The sequence below is a fragment of the Tachyglossus aculeatus genome, chromosome X1 (genome assembly GCF_015852505.1).
Source record: "Tachyglossus aculeatus isolate mTacAcu1 chromosome X1, mTacAcu1.pri, whole genome shotgun sequence".
NCBI lineage: Eukaryota > Metazoa > Chordata > Mammalia > Monotremata > Tachyglossidae > Tachyglossus > Tachyglossus aculeatus.
Window position 1 is genome coordinate 122,724,457 of NC_052101.1, and position 22,331 is coordinate 122,746,787.

The 22,331-nt window shown below is 55.9% G+C and overlaps 1 protein-coding gene across 1 annotated transcript; it reads left to right on the forward strand.

Annotated features, from left to right (window-relative positions):
* The first annotated feature begins 337 nt into the window (after nt 1–337).
* On the forward strand, nt 338–22,178 carry NR2F6 (nuclear receptor subfamily 2 group F member 6). The gene is made up of 4 exons (XM_038771894.1): nt 338–1,639; nt 8,359–8,453; nt 18,558–19,082; nt 20,614–22,178. Exons 1-4 carry the CDS (start codon nt 1,365–1,367, stop codon nt 20,886–20,888), a joined length of 1,170 nt encoding a protein of 389 aa, XP_038627822.1. The 5' UTR covers nt 338–1,364; the 3' UTR covers nt 20,889–22,178.
* Nucleotides 22,179–22,331: the final 153 nt, after the last annotated feature.

A 22,331-nucleotide genomic window follows, 5' to 3' on the forward strand; every position in this document is an offset into this window, starting at 1 on the left:
GGAGGTGGAGAAGGAGGAGAGGGGGCGAATCGCTGCTGCCGCCGGCTGGCAACTTGCACCGCCTCAAGTTCCGCCCAAACTTTCCCCCTTGCTTGGTTCCAGCAGCGGCAGCAGCAGAAGGAGGAGGAGGATGAGGAGGAGGCAACAGAGGCACGGATGACAAATCTCCAAGTTTCTCCAGAAGCAACAGCGGCAACAGCAGCAGGGAGAGTAGTAGTTATTTGAAGACCCGGGAAAGAAGGAGAGAGAGAGGAAGGAGGGAGCGGAGCACCAGCGAGCAGCAGCAGCAGCGGGCGGGGAGAGAGCAGGAGAGGAGCCCAGCAGCAAGGGAGGAAGAAGAGAAGGAGGAAGAAGCCGAGGGGAGCGGGGGGCGGGGGCGGAGCTGCACCCGAGCTGCTAGGAGGAAGCCGAGGACTCTGTGGCTCTCGGGCTCCAGTGGCCGAGGGACCGCGGCCCGGGCCTTCCCCCACGGCTTTGCTGTCCGGGGCATCTGGTTGCCCTTTGAATCCACCCCTTCCCGCACCTCGCTTCTAGGGTCAATGCACTGCACAGGCTAGCAGCTTTGGACTTTGCAGGGGACGAGATCGGGACATTTCGAAAGTGACCCCTCCAATCCGGAGAGGCTCCCTCCTCGAAGCTTCCCCTTCTTACCCTCTTGTGACTGCTTGCCCCTTCCGCGCCCCTTTTCGGGGTATGCTCCTCGAGACGGTCCCCTGCGCAATGGGCCCGGACCGGGCCGGGCTGTCACTGGGGCCACTGAGAAGGGCGGCGCGAGCCAGGCGGGAGGCGCGAGCCCCCGGGGCCGGTGGCACACGCTATTAGCCTGCATCCCGACTCTCCCTTGGGCTCTGCAGAGAGGCAGCCGGCCTACCTTGCAATCTGCACGCCCCCCCCTCCGCCCCCACCCTTCCCTCTCCTTCCCACCTTTCCCGGTGCCAGGCGCGTGGGAAAGTTTTGCTTCTCGCCCTGCTCTTTCCCCCCAGCGGGAACCCCAGCCTGGAACTCGTCCGACCAGTTCTCTAGTATTGGCCTCGCGCGGACTGCAGAAAGTTGTTGCAAAACCCTCTTTTTTTTTCTTTTTGAGTGCGGCCGGGGAGGGAGAGGGAGAAGGGGAAACAGAAGAGAGGAGCCCCCCCTCCGCCTGGGAGGTGGGTACTATCGGCTTCTCCCGGTTTTATTTTTAACGTTGACCCCGGCAGCCCGAGGCACCCTGCGCCCCCCGCCCCCCCGCTCAATTGCAGCTGCTTCTGGGGAGGAGTCTTAATGAACTTTGGGGGCGCGGACCTTCCTCGCCTTCCAGTTCCTCTCGGGAGAGAGGAGCGTTGAACCTAGGGCGCCCCCTCCGCCCCCTTCGGGGGGGGAGCATGGCCATGGTGACCGGCGGCTGGGGCGACCCCAACGGGGACACGAACGGGGTCGAGAAGGGGGGTTACCCCCGCACGTCGGAGGAGGACTCGGCCTCGCCCCAAGGCGGCGGGAGCGACCCGGAGCACGGCGAGGAGGACAAGCCCGGCATCCAGGTGGACTGCGTGGTGTGCGGGGACAAGTCCAGCGGCAAACACTACGGGGTTTTCACCTGCGAAGGCTGCAAGAGCTTCTTCAAACGCAGCATCCGTCGCAATCTCAGTTACACCTGCAGGTAGGTGGGGGGTGGGGGGCGAGGACCGGGCGTCCAGGGAAGGGTTCCCCTTGCATGAAATGAACTCTCCCCTCACCTTTACCCCTCTCCTCTTTGTCATACTCTACCTTGACCTACTCCCCTTTTGTCCTTCCAACCCCCTCCTTCCTATTTTGTCCTCTGACCCCTCCTCACTCTTGACCTTTCCTCCAGTCTTCCCTTGACCCGCAGCCCTTTGCCCCTCCCCTAATCGCCTTCCCGCTCTGCACCCATCCATCCTCCTCTCTACCCCAGCTCTTTCTCCTCTCTTTCCTTCCATTTTTTTGGCTCCCCTATCCCACCTAATTTATCTAACTTGCCTTTAGGGGGTTGACTCTCACCCCCTTTCCTCGAGGGAGTGCTTGGGGGAGAGGCCGAGTCCTGGAAAAAGAATAATTTTAACCAAGAGAAGGGACTCTTGTCAAGGGAGGTTGTAGGGTGGGGTGAAGGGTGGGGGGGCAGAAGGTCTTTAATAGTGATTATTGATTAAATCAAATCTAGTTTTTACTGAACACCTACTGTATAAACAGCAGTGTTCCAAGTGCTTGGGAACATAGAACAGAGGTAGAAAACAAGATCCTTGTCCTCAAAAAGCTTACAATCTAGTGGGATGAGTGTTGATGACACACTAAGTATCAGGCAAAGCATAGATTAAAATAGCTGGCGGGAGGGTATCTCTTCTAGCTTCTGAATTTAATTCATGCCCATGTCTGCTACCTAAACTCAGCCCAGGACAGAGATGGTCCTACAGGACCTTTTGTCTCTTTAAACCTCCACAACTGACTTTGAGAACTTTTAGATGGGGTGGCTCTAGCAACCAGAGGGCTAAACCCCAGAAGCTTTAAACTTGCTTAAATCCCACTTTTCAGGTTACTTATTTGGAAGGGGGCTCATTTTCCCAACCCCGGGGTGGTGGGGGTGGGGGGTGGGGTGTGTGTGTGTGTGTCCCCGCATGTGCTTTATTTCAGGTTTGCACAGAGGTGGGGGGAGAGCAGGGAGAGCAGAGGAGGGGCAGGCTGGAGGCATTTGGACAGAGAGGCCCCAGGCTAAAGAGGTCTTGAGACCTGAGATACCCTCCAGGTACCTGGCATTATAGAAGAGCTCCTGCTTCAGGTGCCAATTCCTGGCTCTTATTAGGTCCTGCCTACTCTACCTTACGCCCTTTCCAGGATGGGACTGAAGGGGTCAGAACACCCCCAGTGGGAATTGCATCTCCCCAACATGCCTCCCCCCAGTGAGAACCCTGGTTTGCCCTTTAGTGGGAATACTGGCAAGGCAGAGTGAGAACCACGGGGGCCGGGGCCACCAGATCCCAGCTTAGAAAGTTCTCTGGCCCCAGCGAACTCTTTCGCCCTAAAGCTTTGAGTGGGATATAGTGGCTGAGCCACTCTGGGCTCATCAGCCCTGCTGCGGTGCCCGTTCCAGGTAAAGACATTCATTCAATCCTATTTATTGAGCACTTACTGTGTGCAGAGCACTGTACTAAGCGCTTGGGAAGTATAAGTCGGCAACATATAAGGACATTTGGAGAGCATCACCTGAGCTGGTTGGAGCTGGCTACAGCAGCAGCCAGTCTGTTGCCCTGCTCTTTGCTTCGAGGTAGGCACCTATGCCCGAGAGGACATTCGTTCACAGGCAGGAAAGCCCTCTTCCTCCCTTCTTGTGGTGGAGGGCACTGCCCGCTATCAACCCAGTGAGCCAAGATTCTCCATTTGGGGTTTCAGTCTGACTACAAGGGGCTGTTTTTCTTCTTCCCTGCCTCGCTCCACACACCTCTGCTCCACCAGCCTACCACCTCTATTGGCCATCCTTTATCCTTCCCCTCCTTGAAGTGCTGAGTCATAACCCCCACCCCGGGGTCGAGCTGCGGGTGGTGATGCGGTTGGAGTTAAGGAAGCACATTCTGGGTTGCTCTAAAGATGTGAGAGGTGAGATCAGAGATAGACTGTGTGTGCTTTCCCTATATAGCTCAAAACCCAGAGTGCTTCAAAACCAGAGGGCACACTCTTCATTGAAAGCTTTCTCCGTTCCCTCCTGCCTGCCCCTTACTGCTCTCCAGATTGAGGAATGTCTCGTGTATCACCAGATCACAATGAGGCCATGAGGTGGGATTGATCCTGAAGTTCACAGAATCGAGCCTGGGCCACTGGGACACTGGCTTCAAACTCCCCCTTCTGCAGACAGCTCAGTTTCAAGACTGTTGGGCTGCATGCGACTGAGGCAGTGGGGAGGGGAGAAGAAGGTATCTGGCAGGGATCTTGCTTTTTTCCTTGCCCCTGGTGCCTGCTACTGCTTTCTCTGATGTGTGTCGTCGTGGTGTCCGTCCCCCACCCCAGGCCCTCACCTGCCACACCCCCAGTCTGCCTGGTTCCCATTTTTCTTGATCTATTGGAGGGAATTAGCTAATTTTCTTCCCCTCCCCCCTCCCCACCCCTTCAAGAGTTCGCTCTCTTTTTTTGCTTTTAAAGAGCCTAATTATCTTTGCCACCTGTTTTGTGAAAGCAGCCGTCAGGCTCAGCATAAACAGCATCAAACCCAAATTTCCTCAGGATTTGAAGCGGCGGCAGGATCATCTCAGCGCTCGTGCTCCGCAATTAGGAGTCTTAATTATGTAACGAGCGCCCTACACGCACACTCCATCCTTAACGTTTGCCGAGCCCATCCGCAGCTGCCAGATGGAGGCGTTGGGACTGGCTCGGAAAGATCTGAACTTTTGTTTGTTTCAAACCGAATTTGATGGAAATGGAAACTTGGGAGATTTCGAGAGGAAACTCTCCCCCTCCCTGACCCCCTCCCCTCTTGCCTGCTGCCTGATATTGAGGCAAAAGCTGCTTGGGCTGAGTGGGGAGTGGAGAAATTACTATTTTGGAGATCCACGTCAGCACCCCTACCCCCAATGATCCCGGTGCCTTTGACCCCCCTCCTCCCGCTTTGGGGCCATTGCAGACATGAGCATGACCTCACTTCGGCTGTTTGGCCCAATGAGAAAGCTCCCAGTCCCCAAAGTGGCCTAGTTGAACATCTGGTTTAACATCTGGAGGCTTTACCACCATCACGGTCATCAGTTTCAGTGTCTCCACTGCCAGCCCCTCAGGATGGCACTCAACAGAACGTACCAGAGACTCTGTCCTGTTCCCGCTCCCGAGAAACCCTAATCCTTTTGTGAATGTAAAGCAGTAAGCACCAATGGGGAGACCATCTTCTTTCCTAGAGCCTCCTAACCCTTCCCAGGGAAGGGGCAGGGAGGGTGGAGAAATGGAAGCCCAGAAAGGGTAGGTGATTCCCCCCAGGTCACACAGTACACCAGGGGCAGAACTGGGACTAGGGTAGAATCTACCAGCTGCTTATCCAAGATTTAGGTTCTTCTGCCCCTAAAATTTAAGAGTTGTTGTTTTGGGGGGTTTTGTTGTTTTTAAACATCCGGGGACAAGCTGGGCGGGCAGGGGAAAGCACTCCCTGGTTCCCCCATTTAGTGGGTCCCTGGTGCTGCCACCCTGAAGGTAATGTTTAGTGGTACCTGATGTCCTCCCTTGCCTTTGGGTCAAGTGGAAAGACCTTGATCTTGGCTCCAGGGAGGCCCCAAACTACTTTTTCTCCAAGGACAGAGCTTGGCTTAGTGCAGAAGGAAACTGGCAGCAGCGCCAGGCCTGGGGACTCTAAGGCGTTTTCTTCTAGGAGTTGAAATCACCTCCATTACACTCCATTTCCCCCCTGCAGAGCTCCTCCTATCTTTATTTCAGCCTTGCAAACAAAAACACCAGCCAATCACTTTGTTTCCCCCCCACCATTTCTTTTTGGGAGTGGGGGGAGGAGAGGGAAATGGATACCAGCCCACCCTTTCCCTTGCAGGAGCAAATCATAGGAAACAAAGTAGAAATAATGAGTATTCTTTTCTCACCTAGCAGAAAAAGCTCATCCACATGAGTGAGGGGGCCAAAGGTTGTGGGTATGGCTGCCACCACGTTACAATTTATGGCTGGGTATTAGTTTGATTGATCCCCCTTGGACACTGGGGCCATTTTTATCAGGACTTTAAAAAAGAAATAGAGCACCTGAGACCTTTATAGAAGCTTTCTCATAGGGCAACCAGGCTGACTGACAAAAGTGGAATTGGTCCCCAGTCCTGAAAGTCTCCTCCACTCCCAGTCATCCCCAACCAGGTCCCTTTGTCCACATTGGATTTTCCTGGCTTCCCACTGTGCCGGGAACCCCCCAGGGGTCTCGGTTTCTCCTCCTCCCTGTTTACATCCACCCTGGAGGTTTTCCTCCCTTAACCCTCCCTCCCCCACCCCCCCATCAGATGGAATGCAACTCTTGAAGTTTCAGGAGGCGCTTATCTCTGTTTCAGAGTGCCCGCCACTTTTTGTTTACATCAGAGGCCTGTCAGGTTGGAGGGGTTGGTTTGTGGGGGGGTGCAGGGATCCTTCAGACCTCAAGAAATTTTAAAGTACAGAATTGATTATCTCCATTCCCCTTCTGAGCCAAACTCGAAACCCGTCCTTTGTTTAATCTAAAGGAATAAGTGCTTTGGTTGAAACCGACAGGACCCACCCCTTATAAAGCCAAGTCGTGTCAGACATCTGAGTGTCCCCGTTGTCTTCAACATCCCACACAAAGGAGAATGGAAAATGCAGGCTTTGTTTCCAGCCAACTTCGGACTTTTAACTTCGGAAAGGAGAAAGCAGTTTGTTGGGGCGGGGGGGGGGGGGGGGGGCGCGATGTAGCAGGCAGAGGAGGGGACTGGGCTGGGGCTGCCTGGGAGAGGGTGGGTCAACAGGCCTCTGGTCTGTGACTTAGGTTTTTTGTGAGTTTTGTATCTCAGGCTTGTCCTGCTTGGGCTGGGATGTTGGGGTTGGGGGTGGGCAGTGGGTTTGGGCGGGACTGGATCGTGGGTTGAGCCTGGCTTGAATAAGAACTGAAGTCCTCGTTGGAGAGAGGAGTGCCAAACTGTGGAATATCCCTTCCCTCAGGAAACTCCCCAAACCCTATGTACCTTTGCCTGTGCCCAGCTAGATGGCCTCGATTGTTCTTCTCAAAGGGCAAAGCCCTCCTTCCTCTGACCCTAGTCCTCCTCCCTCCAACAACTGAGAATCCATCAAGCCATCCGCAGCCAGAGCCGAGGTCCTCAGAGGCAGCTCAGGACAAAGGGATGGCCCCCGAGCCAGTTTTCTTTTCTCTTTTTTCCCTCCTCTCTCACCCTCTTTTCTTCTCCTTCTCGGACACGCGCTTTGGCTCCCGGAAAAGCCAAGCAATTAGTGGGAGGAGGGGGCGGGGAGGAAAATCCGGTCACTGACTGCCACGGGAGTAGGCTCTTGAGCAAGCAGTCGGCTTCCTGGGAAGGGCCGGGGATCTGCTTCCCGTCCTCTGAGAGCCTTCTAGAGGAGCTTCACCTGATGCTGCTCCCTTCATGGCTGGGATCCTCCCAGGGGGCTGTGGAAGTGGGCACTCTTGAAGGGGCAAAGATCCAGGATATGCCCCCCAACCTCCTCCCCACTGCCATCTGGCTTTAGTGACTCGGTGTGGACTGGCAGGAGGCACTGAAGCTGGATGTGCTGCCTTCTCCTCATCCCCACCCAACCCCCCAACTCCCTGGGATGAAGACAAGTGAGGTTTGGCCCAGTCACAACCGCTGCGGGACCGAGAACCTGGTGCCAGAATTGATTGCTGCATGCGCTCTCTCCCGTCCTTGCCAGTCGTGTTCCTGCGAGGGCCCGGGGTGCAGCAAGCAAGTTGGCAGGCAGAAGTGTGGCACACGGCAAAGGGCACACAAAGATGTCTTACACGCAGGACCCACTGATGGCCCAAGCAACCACAGCACGGCAGAGCTGGACGGGCGGTTGCCTCGGTAGCTGCAGAGGTCTCTGCCCTCCATGTCCGCCAGCCACTTTTCACGATTTCTGTTGGGCCTGTCCACCTCGCAGGGTGCCCTAGGTGGTTCTTTGGTTGGGAGCCTTCACTCCTGATAGTCCACCCACCATGGGCACTCCCATTTACTGTGGATTTACCTCCCTCTGGTGTGTGAAGTGTGGGTCAGTCTTTTGGGGGGGGGGGTGAAGCAAGGGAGGGGGTGAGCTTTCAGCACCACATCCAGCCCTATGTGATATTGGGCAGTACCCACTGGAGGGAGATCTTGAGGGGGAACCCCTCTTCCATGCCTTCTTCCTGCAGCCAGGTGGATGGAACCAAGCCACTGTGTCTCATTTCTCCGGATCATGCTGCCCAACACGCCCAGGGGATCCTCAGCACATCAGGGCCCCACAAACGCCCCCCAGTCAGCGTGCGTGGTGGTCGGGAGGGTAGGGGAGACAGACTCATGACATCCACATTGGGTAATGTTTGCTGAGTTCCCTGTGGCTCCTGCTCTGAGCAGAGATACTGAACCCTGGGAGGACTCATCTTTCCCTGTCCTCCAGGAGTGTACAATCTAGGGCTCTGTAGTTTGGCAGGAGGGAGTTGGTAGCGATTGTGCAGATTGGTGATCACGAATGGTGACTAGATGGATCACTGAGCAGATTGTAATGGTGGCCTCCGGCTGAGATACCAGCCAGACTAGGCTACTCTTTCAAATGAAGCTCCCCCCACTGCAGGCCCCATTACCTCAGGGTGTGTGATCTGGGTTGCTTTGCAGGAGATGTTAGGGGTTTTGAAAGGTGCATGTCCCCTCCCCCATAACCTGACTGTGTGTTTGTGACCCACCTCAGGTCCAACCGGGATTGCCAGATTGACCAGCATCACCGGAATCAGTGCCAGTACTGCCGGCTGAAGAAGTGCTTCCGTGTGGGCATGAGGAAGGAAGGTAAATGAATGAAGTTGATGGTGATGTTAATAGTCCTACTTCGGATTTCTTCAGTCTCTGCCCTCCAGGGCCCTCACGTTGAGAAGCAGTTTGACCTAGTGGAAAGAGCCCGAGCCTGGGAGTCAGAGGACAAGGGTTCTAATTCTAACTCTGCCACGTGTCTGCTGTGTGACCTTGGGCAAGTTACTTCACTTCTCTGAGCCTCAGTTCCCTCATCTATAAAATGGGGGATTCAATACCTGTCCTCCTGCCTACTTACTCTGTGAGCTCCATGTGGGACCTGATTATCTTGTATCTACCCCAATTCTTAGTACACTGCTTGGCACATAGTAAGTGCTTAACAAATACCACATTATTATTATTATCTCCTTTCTCCCTGGAAAGTTGGGAGGGCCAGGGGATGCTCTTCCCCTGGTCAAATGAGGAGAGTGAGGCCCAGAGAGGGAAGGTGACCTACTTGAAGTTACCCAGAGTACCAGTGGCTAAGCCAGGAATTGAACCCAGTAATTCAGACTTCTGATCTGTCGTTTTTGCTGCCAGTCTCTATGGCAGGCATGAGCCATGAGCCAGCTTGGAAGGCCACCTAAATGGAAGTAGCCACGTGGTTGCCCTCCCTGTCCCGGTTGGGTCCTTTCTTGCTTCAGGGGTCCCAGCATGCCACCCTAGCAACATTGCCTCTAGAATACGTCCACTTCTCAGGTGGGGACACTTGAGGGCATCAAGCACAAGTGTTATGGAGGCCATTGATCCTTGGGAGCCCAGGGCTCAGAACCAATCTGTGTAACTTATAGAGTCAAGCATAAAGTGCTGGTGGGGAGCTGGAGTGATCCAGGGGGGCTACTTGGAGGAGGCAGCCTTGTCAGTGTGCCTTGAAAGAGGGGAAGGGCGTTGTTTGACAAAGAGGAAGTGAGGGCATTTCAGTCAGGGGAAGTGGCACATGCATTGGCTGAAATGCACATGGAGCCATTCCAGTGACCTGGCCTCTGGCTCTTTATGGAAAGGTTCCTGGGGCAGGTCCAAGGAGGAGCCACCCTCCCCAATTCCATCCTGCTTTGACTTTCTGGGCCCCCTTCCTTCCTCTCGGCCAGTGGCTCTGTAGACGGGGAACTTGGATCATTGACTTGGTCAGTGAGAGAACAGTCAAGAGCCAATGGCCTTCTAGGGAGGAAGAATCCAAGTTTAATTTGGAGAGTTTTCCATCCAGTCTTTGGAGGCCTATTTAAATGATAGGCAAATACAAGCATGACCTTCCTGACTGTGGCAGGGGCTTGGATCTAGCCCTCAAGGAAATCTAGGGAAGACTTCTGAGTTAGGAAAGAGGGAGAGAATGAGAATGAGGAAGAGAGAGAGAGGGAGAGAGAGAGAGAGAGAGAGTGTGTGTGTGTGTGTGTTGAGGGAGGGTGGCTACAAGCTGCCAGTAGGGTCTTGGTCAAATTTTTTTTTTTGACCTAAATAATGACCCCAATAATACAGAGCTTGGGTTTCTTCATTGCACTTGTCCTTCCAAGGCACCCGGAAGATCTGTTAGGGCATTTGCTCTCACAACAGTACAGGACCATTTCCATACAGTGCCAGGGACCCCGGAGTTTTTCTGCTTATTTTACAGGTGGCAATACCAAGGCCCAGAGAGGTTAAGCCCTTTGCCCAAGGTCACACAGCCTCACCAAACAGGTTGAAACACCCAGTTGCCTATGGTTCAACTGCAGATCCAAGTAGCAACATAAGTTAGGCCAGGTATTGACCTGCATATTAATATTATTATTATTATTCACCATGATCATCATCATCATCATCAATATCGTATTTGTTAAGTGTGTACAGTGTGCCGAGCACTATACTAAGTGCTGGGGTAGGTACTAGCTAATCAGGTCAGACACAGTCTCTGTCCCACACGGGGCTCAAGGTCTAAATAGGAGGGAGGACAGGTTGTGAACACCCTTTCTACAGATGAGGAAACTGAGGCACAGAGAAGCAAAGTGACTCACCCAAGGTCACACAGCAGGCAAATGGCAGAGTCAGAATTAGAACTCATGTCCTTTGACTCCCAGGCCTGGGCTCTTTCCACTGGGCTATGTTGCTTCTCATAAGGAATGTCCCTTGCAGATCCCCTTCCCCCCAGACCATGAATTCCTCATCCTACCCTCTTTCCGTCCCTTTCCTTTAGGGAGCTTAAATCAAGTGGACCAAAAAGCAAGGCCGGTGGGGAGGGGCCGGGCAGGCAAGGTCCAGAGCAGGTGCTAGGAGGGACAATTTGGATTTTGCAGCTTGGGTGCGGCTCTATTGCTATGGCTACTACTCCACTGGCAAATACAATAGGAGCGGTTCCCCCTCCCACCAAGGGTGGGGTGTAGAAGGAGAGGGAGGGTAAGGATCCCCTCCAAGGGAAGGGAAACTGAGGACAGCATGACAGAGGAGACAGTGGGGCTGAACGGGGTCCCCTGCCAGCTGTAGGGGGTGGCGAGATCAGAATCTGGGTTTCTTTGCTCCCAGCCCTGTGCACTTACCCCCAGTCCCTCCACTGGTTCCCTCAAGCCAAGCTGGGCTCCAAGCCCTGGTCATCGTGACCCAAAGCACCAGCACGTGGAGGGGAGCTGCCTGAACCCAGGCAGAACAGAGACCTTGAAAAGTTTCCAAAGAAAAAACTTCACCAACTCAGACTTCTACTGGAGGAGGAAACCTTAGAGGCTGATGATGAGAAGTAGTAGTAGCAGTATTAGTGTATATTAAGCGCTAGCTGCTTGCAGAGTGCTGTACTAAGCAGTAGGAGAGAATACACAGCAGAGGAATTAGAGACAGTCCCTGTCCCTCATGCGGCTCTCAGTTAGTCAGCCAGTCGTATTGATTGAGCGCTTACTGTGTGTAGAGCACTGTACTAAGTGCTTGGGAGAGTACAACAGACACATTCCCCACCCACAACAAGCTTACAGTCTAGAGCGGGAGACAGAGACAGACAGACAATGTAAGAGCCAAGCAGAACTCACTCTGCAGGCTCCTCTGATATCGCAGTCCTTACTGACCCTCTTTATTGCACCTCTGGGCTCTTAACTCGTTCTGTGCCCCCAGAGGTTTTCTTCAGGGCGCTCACCCCTTTATCCTGTCCCCAGAGCTAAGACCGTGGAAATGGACTGAGATTTCAGCAGGGGAGAGTGGGTTTCTGGGATCTCTTGGTGGGGCCTGGGAATGGGGTGGGAGGCACGTAGGAGGCAAGTCTGCAGAGGGAGTGAAGGGTGATCCAAATGCATCCTGGGAAAGCAGCACTCTACCCAAGGCCTCTTGGTGAAGGTCAGGCCCGGATTGTGCAGGGATTCCAGGATGCATCCTGGACCCTTCCAGTTGGCCCCGGGAAGGGGCCTCAGCCTGAACTAAATTCCTGAGTTCAGGACCCAGTATCCAGAGAAATTCTCAAGATGCCAGTCCACTGGGTGGAGCTTCCGGGGGTTGGAATTTCAGGGATTGGTGACATCACTAGGGGGCAGGGCCGAGGTGCTGCCACTCCCTGAGACCACGTGGGAATATCCAAGTGTCCACTGGGTCAGGCCAACCCTAACCAGAACAGACTTAGGGTCTTCTAGGGTCAGCACAGCCCTCCAGAGGCTGTTGCCGCTGGGTGTGGACCCCCAGGGAGGCCCCGGGCTGGACCCAGACCAGTAAGCAGATGACCACCTGTCTCCGTGCAGTCGACTCCTGGTTGCATCCGCGAGCAGTAGGGGAAGAGGGAGGGGCTGCTGAGTTGAGGGCCGATGGCCAGATCGATACAGAGACACATGCCAAGAACTCATCTGAGCATCCACGTTCTTGCTGCCCTCGTTTTTCTCTCGCCGCTGGGAGAGTTTATTTTTAGAGGCCGCACGCTACGTGCTAGAAAAGCAGCAGTTGGAGAGAACTTGAGATCCCTCAGCCCTGGTGGGTCTAGGAAGTCTCTGAATCCTCGGGCTCCAAGGGACCTTGAGGTCACTTCGCCTGGTCCCTTGCCCCTGGCTAGCGAGGGCCTCTGGCCATTGGAGAAAGACTGGTGGGGGGCGCTCAGGGCAGGAGTGGTGGTCCTCTGTCTGGCTGGCCAGCAAGGCAGAGAGAAGGGGGAGAGGAGGGTTCCTGGCCCTCTGCAGAATCTACCATTCTTCCGGCCCCTTGGAGCCACCAAGGAAGTAAAAGGCCCAGTCCTTCAATCAATGGATGGTATTTATTGAGTGCTTGCTAATAATTAATTAATTATGGTATTTGTTAAGCACTTACTAAGTGCCAAGCGCTGTTCTGAGCACTGGGATAGATACAAGTCAATCAGGTTGGACACAGTCCTTGTCCCACATAGGGCTCACAGTCTTAATCCCCATTCTAATGAGGCAATGAGAAGTGAAATGACCTGTCCAAGGTGACACAGCAGACATGTGGCAGAGCTGGGATTAAAACCCAGGTCCTTCTGACTCCCAGGCCTGTGCTCTCCACGAGGGCATGCTTTCTGTGTGCAGAGCACTGTACTAAGTGCTTGGTAGAGGACAATGCAACAGGGCTGGTAGACATGTTCCCTGCCTACAAGGAGCTTACAGTTTAGAGTGGGAGACAGACATTGATATAAATAAATAAGTTACAGATATGTATACAAGCGCTGTGGGGGGGAATGTCAAGTGCTTAAAGGCTGCAGATCCATGTGCATAGGTGACGCGGAAGAGAGGGCAGGTAGGGGAAATGAAGGCTTAGGCAGGGAAGGTCTCTTGGAGGAGATGTGATTTAATAAGGCTTCGAGGTGGTGAGAGTGGTGGTCTGTCGAATGTGAAGGGGGAGAGAGTTGCAAGCCAGAGGGAGGACATGACAAGGGGTGAACTGAGAAGCAACATGGCCCAGTGGATAGAGCACAGGCCTGGAAATCAGGACCTGGGTTCTAATCTCGGCCCCACCTCGTCTGCTGCATGACCTCCTGCAAGTCACTTAACTTCTCTGTGCCTCAATTACCTCCGCCAATTGTCAGCTGTGTGACTTTGGGCAAGTCACTTAACTTCTCTGTGCCTCAGTTCCCTCATCTATAAAATGGGGATTAAGATTGTGAGTCCCACGTGGGACAACCTGATCACCTTGTATCCCCCCAGCGCTTAGAACAGTGCTTTGCACATAGAAAGCACTTAACAAATACCATCCTTGTAATTACCTCATCTGTAAAATAGAATGAAGACTGTGAGCCCTGTCTGGGACAGGGACTGTGTCCAATCCATTTATCTTGTATCTCCCCAAGGGCTCAATATAGTGCCTGGCACATATTAAGCACTTAACAAATACCATTAAAAGGGTTGGAGGGGTGGTAGAGCGGTCAAGTGACCTCAGCATTGGAGTAGACCTGGGTTTGGAGCTCTCAGCTCCTCTCATTCCTACTTTCCTTTAGTTGCCCTCTTGGGGCAGGGCCCCGATGGATGAGTAGTTCAAGGTGAGTAGGAGACTGAGTTTTCCTGCCTCTTTAGTAGTTTTCAAATCCTACCATCCCATTTTTTTCCCCAGGAAACCAGGCTGGAACCCACCTGCCCCATGTCTTGGGTCTGTCTGGGAAGCAAGGTTGACTTGGGAAGATCCAGTCTATGGGTTGCACAGGCTCTTTGCTGCTGCTGCTGCTCCTCCTTCCTCCCTCCTAACCCCCACTTCTGCTCCATCTTCTCCCTCCTTGTTGCCATTTGACTGAGACTCTGTTCAAGTACCCCAGGAGGGCAGGGACCCGGAAAAGACAGTCAAACCTGTCCTTGACATGGGCCAAAGGCTGAGTGAGGGGAGATTGACCCCAAAGGCCAAACTTGGGGCCTTCAAATTTTGTCTACGGATTTCAGTTCTCTGCCCTCAGTTCCCCAACTCCATCTTGTCCACTCCACCTTGTGGGGCCTTGGCAGTCCAGCTTAGCCAGTCCCTTGCAGAAAGGTGATTGAGCCCTTCCTCCTGCCGGCCCCGCTCTGGCTGCAGGAGAAGATTCCATTTGGATTTTTTTTTTTTTGGGTCACGAAATCCCTGAACGCTCCCCACCCGGAACCTCGGCACTAAGGCAATAAATAGTGTGTGTCTGTAAGGTCCTTTTTAAATATTAAAATCACCTTCTCCCCTTCCCCAAGGAATCGTCCTGCTTGGTTTGGTTTCATTTCCTCCCTCCCTTCCAGCCCATGTGCAGGGTTTGGGGCTTCTGCCCCTTCTTCACAGGGAGTTCTCGGTGCTCAGAGTCCCCTGCGGTTTCCCCAGGACTCCATATCCCTCTCCCTCTTACTCTTCTCCAAATCTTTCACCATCTCCTTTCCTACTTCCTTCCCCCCAGCATGCCCCCAACACACACACGCACGCACACATGCCAAGCCAGCCAACACCCTTGTGCCTCCTCCCTCCAGTTACCTGTCTGGCTAGTTCTCTGACCCCCACCCTCTCAGAAGCCCTCAGATTTAAAAATGACAAAAAAAACCCTACACTCTAGGGGTCTTACCTGGCACAAATCAGGGCTGGCACTGGGTGAGTGGGTGGATGGCTGTTGGCAGCACCCAGGGCCAGCTGCCCTAGGACTAGTCCCAAGGGCTCCTTATTCCTGACCCTGCGGACCATTTGCCAAGTGACTCTCTAGGCCTCTCTGTCCTTCCAAGGTCACCTGGGAGCAGCTGGAGGGTGGAAAGAATCCAGGCAGAGAAAGGCTTGGGCTTGGAGAAAATGGGTCACATTGGGGATTCCCCCAACAAGGATCCCCTGGGCTTGTCACCCCCCGCCCCCAACCTGGCAACACTGCCAGCTCTCCACAGGCCAGGCTCAGTCCCCTCACAGGAAACGGCCAGTGGGAGCCTCTGAAACCGAGGGGCAAGGAACCAAAGTTCTGTGTTCCCTCTGACTAGGAAATCTTAGCCCCACCCCTCTCCCCAGTTGCACATAATTTGGGTGTTTAAGTAGTGTAGTGTTTAAGCCCTCCAAGAAGTCAGGGGGTCTTGGTGGCCTTACCTGCTCCCACCTTCCCAAGTCTGGCGCACCTGCCATGAGCAGAGCCTGTATCCAGGGCTGTGGGGAGAGACCAGAAGAACCAGATACAGGCTTTGCCCTCGGGATGGCCATAGTCTGATGGGAGTGACAAGACAGGGACTCAAGAGACAGAAACGTGAAACATTATTGAGGAATTGGAGGAACTGCCATGACAGAAACAAAGGGACTTCATTTTCAGAGCTAAAAGTATGCCCTAAAGGGCGTGACCAGAGCCAGGTGGGGCCCTTCTGGGAGGGCTTCTTGGAGGTGGGCCCTTCCTTCTTTTGGAGGGGTGAGGAGGAGGGATTAAGGGGTGAGGGTGTTCCAGGTGGCAGGAGCAGTGTGTACAGTGGCTCAGAGGCAGAAGAGGCAAGTGTGGGAGACAAGACAGGTTGGCATAGCACTCAGGAATCAGGATCAGTATTCCCAGTGGATGTGGGTCCCCACATTGAGCCGAGAGTCTCAACACCATTCTGCTTCAACCCCCAGCATTGTGGCAGGTGGGGGAGTGAGGGAGAAGAAGGCTGGAGTCCTGCTGCCTAGCCCCCTCCCCTCCTCTCTCACCATTCCCTGGGAAGTGGGTGTGTGTGGGGGCAAACCAGCATCAAACACTAACAACAACACGCACTTCTGCCGGATCTCAACCCCTTCCAGATATGACATTATACCAAGAAAAGGGGAGAATTCAGCCCTCCCCCCAACCCCCAAGGGTTGCCCTACCGGTCAAACAGGTGGCGTGTGTGCTCGTATGTGTGTGTGTATGTGTGTGTTGGGGGAAATACAACCCTGTGGTCGATTGGCTGGTATCATGTGACACACCTGGGCTTCTATCCGGGCTGGGTGACCTACATGTTGACTGAAAGGTCAGAGATGGAACCAGGAGATAAACTTAGCCCAATCACCAAGGCGCCACGATTGACTCAAACATGCAAATCAGTTCCTAAAACTGTCTCCCAGCTGGGAGTGGGTGGAATCCCCCACAACCCTTCCCCCACCGCCCCCCCATCCTCCTGGCTGGGGTCAGGGTCCCCAGACCCATCATCAACTTCTCCTACCCCAACGCAGCACCGGCTACAGCGGCTACAGTAGCTACAGCTCCCCCCAACTCCTGCTCCAGATGGGCTTAGGCACCACCTTCATACCTTCATGTGGCACGAGCTTTGTGGCCCCAAGAAGAGGCAGTGGACAGCTGGCACTTTGGCACAGGCTGGGACCCCCATGCTGGCCCCCCACCCTGCCATTTCTCAGGATGCCAGGGTCTTGGGATGGGAAAGTGAAAGGAAAGAAGGGGTGATTGCCTTTGCCGTGCCCAGATGGTGCCCGCCCAGTGTCGGTGACTCAGTGTCCTGAAAAACCCCTCTGGTTTTCCCCTCTTTCTACCCTGGCTTCTCTTCTCTTCCTTTGGCCCTTCACCCCCAGAACCTCCCAGTCCGGCACCTTTCTCTTACCCAGATGCCACTCTGAAGCTTTCTCTCTCGACTTCAGCGACCCCTGCTCCCTCCAGACTCCCTGCCCCCTATGAGGTCCCTCAGCTCTCTGATTCCAAAACCCGGGTTTTCTTTCTTCCTTTCTTCTCCCTGCCTCCCGGGTGGGTGGGGGAGGATGGGTAATTGCCAGTCCTCTCCCTCTGGCCCTGGGCGCCACAAACAAGGCCTCCTGGCTATGTCCCTGGATGTGTGGGGGGTTGGGGGGATAGGGAACAACCCAGACCCTTCTCCACCCCTTCAGTCCTTCTGAGGCATCAGCCATGACTGGCACCTGGTGAGGGGTTGGGGTGGGGGTAGATGGGCCCCAGAGCCTAATGGGGTGGGGGGAGAGAGACTGTGTGTGTGTGCGTGCGCACATGCGTGTGTTTGTGTTTCATGCTATCTGCGGGTCCCATGTGTCCAGGAGTTCAGGGCAGGGGAATGGGGTGCCTTATTTACAGAGCCCCCCATGTAGGGCAGGGATTCTGTCTGATCAATTCCAGGGCAAGAGGCTGAGGCTTAGAGAAGGCAAGAAATAATAATCATTGGGGTCTTTATGAAGCATTTACTCTGTACCAAGCGTTGTGCCAAGCTCTGGGGTACCTACAACACCATCAGATCAGCTTCCCAATTCCCAGGTGAGGCCCCAGTGCCACTTTCACCCTCTGTTCCCCAAGGGATGGCTGCTATTCACCAGATGTGGGGTGGTCTGGGCACGAGGTTGCGTGCCCATCACTAGGGAGAGTACACCCTGGCTGGCACCTGGGCCCCGTTGCCACCCAAGGTCACCGTGCCACAGCTGCTCTGATGCGGAGGGAGTTGGCTCCAGGCGGAGGTGAAGGGGGCTGAGGGAGGGGAGGGAAACCAAGCCCGAGCAGGCACCAGACTCCAGGCTGGCCGGGCTCCACTCCAAAGCTGTGTGCGCCTGTGTTTTTCTACGCCCCCTCCTTCCCAGGACCCTGACACAGAGTGCCAATTTCCTCCTCTGCCCTTGGGGGTTCACCCCAGCCCAGGAAGGGGGGCACCCTGGATATAGTTGCCCCCTATCCCGTTGCCGCACCTCCCCACCCTAGAGGGGGTAGGGCAGAGCCTGGGAGCTGGACATCTCTTACCTGTTTGTGTGTTGCTTCTTCTGGATAATGAATCCGCCTGGAGGCTTCCTGCCTTGGCCGAGGAGGAAGAAGACAGAAGACAAGGGAAGGGGGGTTCCAATAGGGTATAGGGAGCACTGGGAGGGGCTGGCTAGGAAAGGTCGTGGCTCTGGCCAGCTCTTTGAGGGTTCCAGCTCTGGATCTCCAGCAGTCCCCAATTTTGTGCTCCTTCTGGGGGAGGTCTGGGAGAGGGGACCCCCCCAGTATCCCTAGGTAATTGACCCAGAGTCTAATAACTCTCCCTTTTCCTCCCCTTCTGCCCCTTCTTGCTCTGCCTTTTGGCTTGTGCTTTTGGCTCCTCCTGACTTTCTATCTCTGTCTCTTCCTCTCCCATCTCTTCCCTTCCACCCTGTCTCCCTGCTTCTGTTTCTCTATTTACATCTCTCCCGTCTCTCTCCCTCCACATCCCATCTCCCTGCCTTGGCCGGCCTCCCTCCCTTCATCTCTCCCCCTCGACCCCATATCTCTCTCTCTCTCTCTCCCCCCCCCCCCCCCCCCCCCCCCGTCTCCCACTGCCTCCCCCTCCCCAGCCGTGCAGCGGGGCCGGATCCCCCACAGCCACTCCAGCACCAGCCCCACGGCCCTGCCCAGTGGCGAGTACTTCAACGGTCAGCCCGTGTCCGAGCTCATCTCCCAGCTGCTGCGGGCCGAGCCCTATCCAGCGGCCCGCTATGGATCCCAGTATGCCCAGCAGGGCAGCGTCATGGGCATCGACAACATCTGTGAGCTGGCTGCCCGTCTGCTCTTCAGCACCGTGGAGTGGGCCCGCAACATCCCCTTCTTCCCCGAGTTGCCCGTCTCCGACCAGGTGTCCCTGCTGCGGCTCAGCTGGAGCGAGCTCTTTGTCCTCAATGCGGCTCAGTCGGCCCTGCCGCTGCATATGGCCCCGCTGCTGGCGGCCGCCGGCTTCCACGCCTCCCCCATGTCCGCTGACCGTGTCGTCTCCTTCATGGACCAGATCCGTGTCTTCCAGGACCAAGTGGAGAAGCTCAGTCGGCTCCAGGTGGATTCGGCAGAGTACAGCTGCCTCAAGGCCATTGCCCTCTTCACGCCAGGTGGGGGCTGACCCCTGATCCCCCCCAAGCCCCTCTCCCTCCTGAGCTCCCCTTCGCAGGGCTCCCCCAGTCCCACGAGGCCCGCCCAGAGGCAGGCTGGACTGGGGGGCCCGGGAGCGAGCGGAGGGGGGCCGGACCCTGGGAGGCCGGGACCACCTTGAGGGCAGGCCCCTTGAGGCCTGACCCCAGCCGGTTGGTCTGAACCCTGTCGGCCCAGGGGCTGACCCAGTCTCCCCGGGGTCCTCTGGACTGCACCTGCCCAGGACAAGGCCAACCTGGAGCAGCTGGCCTGGTCTGCACCCTACCCACCACTTGCCCTCCTCTCCTAGGCCGCCCCGTCCCCCAAACCAAGCTCCTTGGCCCCGGCGTCATCACCAACGAGCGTTTACCGAGGTCTGCTGTATGGGGAGCACAAGACTGGGAGCTGGAATGCTTTCAATGAAGTTAGACTGTAAGCTCCTTGTGGGCAGGGAACGTGTCTCATGCTTCTGGCATACCTTTCCAAGTGCTTGGCACAGTGCACTCTGCCCAGTGGGCATTCAGTCAGCTCTGCTACACAGTAGAAGTAAAAGACACGGTCCTTGCCCTGGAGGGGCTTGCACTCTAATGGACCCAGACCTGGTGTGTATGTGTGTGAGTGTGTATGTGTGTGGTGGGGAAGATGGAGTCCAAGGAGGCCTGACCAGCCCCTGGGTCCTAGAACATCCCATGATGGAGCCAGGACCAGAAGCAAGGAATTCTGGACACCCCACACCCCTCCGGACCCTGCTGCCTTACCTGAGTGGGGCCTGGAGGGTGAGGGCAGTGTTAGTGCATTGAGGGCCCCCCGCCCCCGTTGAGGCCTCCCTGGCTCTCCATGCTGTCTCCACCAGCTGGAGGAGCCGATTCTGTGTCCATCCTGCCCTCCGGTGGTCAGGCCGTGCAAGAGCAGGGAGTCGAAATCGCCTCCCTTCCGGCCCATCCTCACAGCCTGATCGCGTTCCCTGCTGCTGCTGCTGCTGCTGCTGCTGCTGCTGCTGACGACGGCGGCTGAGGGGAAAGGGAAGTGCAGCTAGGCCCGAGCACTTGGGGAGATTCCCGAGGGGCAGGGAGGGCAAGACGGAAGGAGAAGAAGGGGTGAAGGCTAAGAGAGCCCGACCCGGAGCCAATGGAGCCTGGACTATTAAAACGTATCACAACAAATTTGACTGTAATAGAACGGTATCCAGTATAATCACTTGATGCATTTATTCAGTCCGGTTTCCCCCGGCCCCTGGGGCTCTGTGACACCCCCGCCTCGCGTCCCCCGCCCCCTCCCCCACAACCTCATTTCCTCTTCCACAGGTCCGACTAACCTCGGAGCTGCTGCAGCCTTCTCTTTCCCAAAGGTCCTGCTGGTCTCCCCCCTGCCCCCTCCAGCTGCCCAGAGCTCATGCTGCCTGACCCCCCCCTCCAACCCACTGCACCACCTTAATCTCCTCCTCTGCTTCAGGGTCCCTAACAGCCCCAGCTCTGCGTCTCCCTCCTGACCCATCTCCCCGTCTCTCCCCAGACGCCTGCGGCCTGTCGGACCCAGCCCACGTGGAGAGCCTGCAGGAGAAGGCACAGGTGGCGCTGACGGAGTACGTGCGGGCCCAGTACCCCTCTCAGCCCCAGCGCTTTGGCCGGCTGCTGCTGCGGCTGCCCGCTCTGCGGGCCGTGCCCGCCTCCCTCATCTCCCAGCTCTTCTTCATGAGGCTGGTGGGCAAGACGCCCATTGAAACCCTGATCCGGGACATGCTGCTCTCAGGCAGCACCTTCAACTGGCCCTACACCACCGGCCAGTAGGGGGAGGGTGACAGACAGCTGGAGCAGCCCCCCTTCCTGCCCTCCTTTGTCACACACCCCCTTCCCCCCTCCCTCCCCCACCTCCTCCCACCAGGGGAGAGGGGTGGCTTTGGTGCTTCCTGGGGGCTCAGCCTCAGCCCCAGGGGAAGGGCCAGGGGATTGGGAAGGAGATCCTGGCTCTCAGACTTTGTGCCCCTCCTCCCTGTGGACCCATCGTGGCTCCTCCCCCTGCCGCGTAGTGCCCACCCAGGCACCCAGAGTCCTATGCCAGTCCAGCTCTTCCCACCTTGGTGCCTGGCTCACCCTCTGGTGCCCAGTGTAGCTGTTGTCACCAGCAGGGCCCAGGTGGAGGTTGTGGGGTAGGGGAGGTACCCTGATCTGACCTCTCAGCCCCTGCTGTCCAGGCAGGATCCAAGGTTACGGGGCAGACGGGCACAGAGGATGGATGGGGACGAGGGTTGGGGTGTCCAGGCAACTGTTCTGTGAAATGCCCAGGAAGAAAGAAGAGGGAGGTGATGGGGAAAGATGACAAAATAATAAAAAAACCCAGACCTGGTTTGCAACACCTTCCACTCTCTGGGCCATGGCCCTAAAGTCCCTTAGTCCTTCTCCTGGCACCTGTCAAGGGGCAGGGCTCATCCCCCCCAACACCCCCCCCCCCCCCCCCCCCCGCCACGGAACCAATTTTGACCAAATAAAGTGTTGGTGGGGGAAGTGGGGGATGGAGCCCACCATATATATCCCCCCTCTGGCGGAACAGGAGTGAGCCCCGCAATACTGGTGCCTTTCCATCCTTCTGGAATCAGGCTCTTTCTGCTCACTGCCCCCCCCCCCCCCCCCAGCCCACTCCTCTTCCTCTTCTTTCTCCTTCTTGTCTTCCTCCTCCTTCTCTTCTACTCCCTAATTGCGTGCTAAGGTCTAACAGGTCAGGGGCTTCCACCCCTATTAAGGGACCCAGTTCTTGGGAGCCTCCAGATATTTGAGTTCTCCCTTCCCTTCCCTCCCCATTGGCCTTGAGCCAGCGCTGGCCCCATGCCCAGGTTGGTTGGCGGGGGGGGCAGATGGCAGGGAGAGCACACACCTCCCCACCTGTCGGACCGGTCGGCCTAGGCCCCTGACTCTGCTGCCACCCCCAGGGGCTGAGTGCAAAGAGGGAGGGTCTCCAGGATAGTCTAGTGGAAGGAGAGGGTTTGGAGGACGTGTAATTTAGATTGATTCACTTAAAATATAATCTGTTGGACGCTACTAAACAAATGAATGGCAACTTAATAAAGACATTTCTTACCTGAATGGGCGAGCTCCTTCATGGTTGGGGGCGGCCACTCCCCTACCAACCCTTCCTTGAGCTAGCTGGAAGCATGTGACCTGACTTTCTCCCAGAAGGTATCCGGGGGGCGGGGGGGCAGCCTCAGGGCAAATGCAGTGCTACATCTGGCATTTCTG

What these genes read in the sequence shown, in the direction of transcription:
- NR2F6 (XM_038771894.1), top strand. Translation starts at nt 1,365, where the DNA reads ATGGCCATGGTGACCGGCGGCTGGGGCGACCCCAACGGGGACACGAAC. An exon ending in AATCTCAGTTACACCTGCAG is followed by an intron (nt 1,640 to 8,358) that starts GTAGGTGGGGGG and finishes GACCCACCTCAG; the next exon opens with GTCCAACCGGGATTGCCAGA. An exon ending in TGTGGGCATGAGGAAGGAAG is followed by an intron (nt 8,454 to 18,557) that starts GTAAATGAATGA and finishes CCCCCTCCCCAG; the next exon opens with CCGTGCAGCGGGGCCGGATC.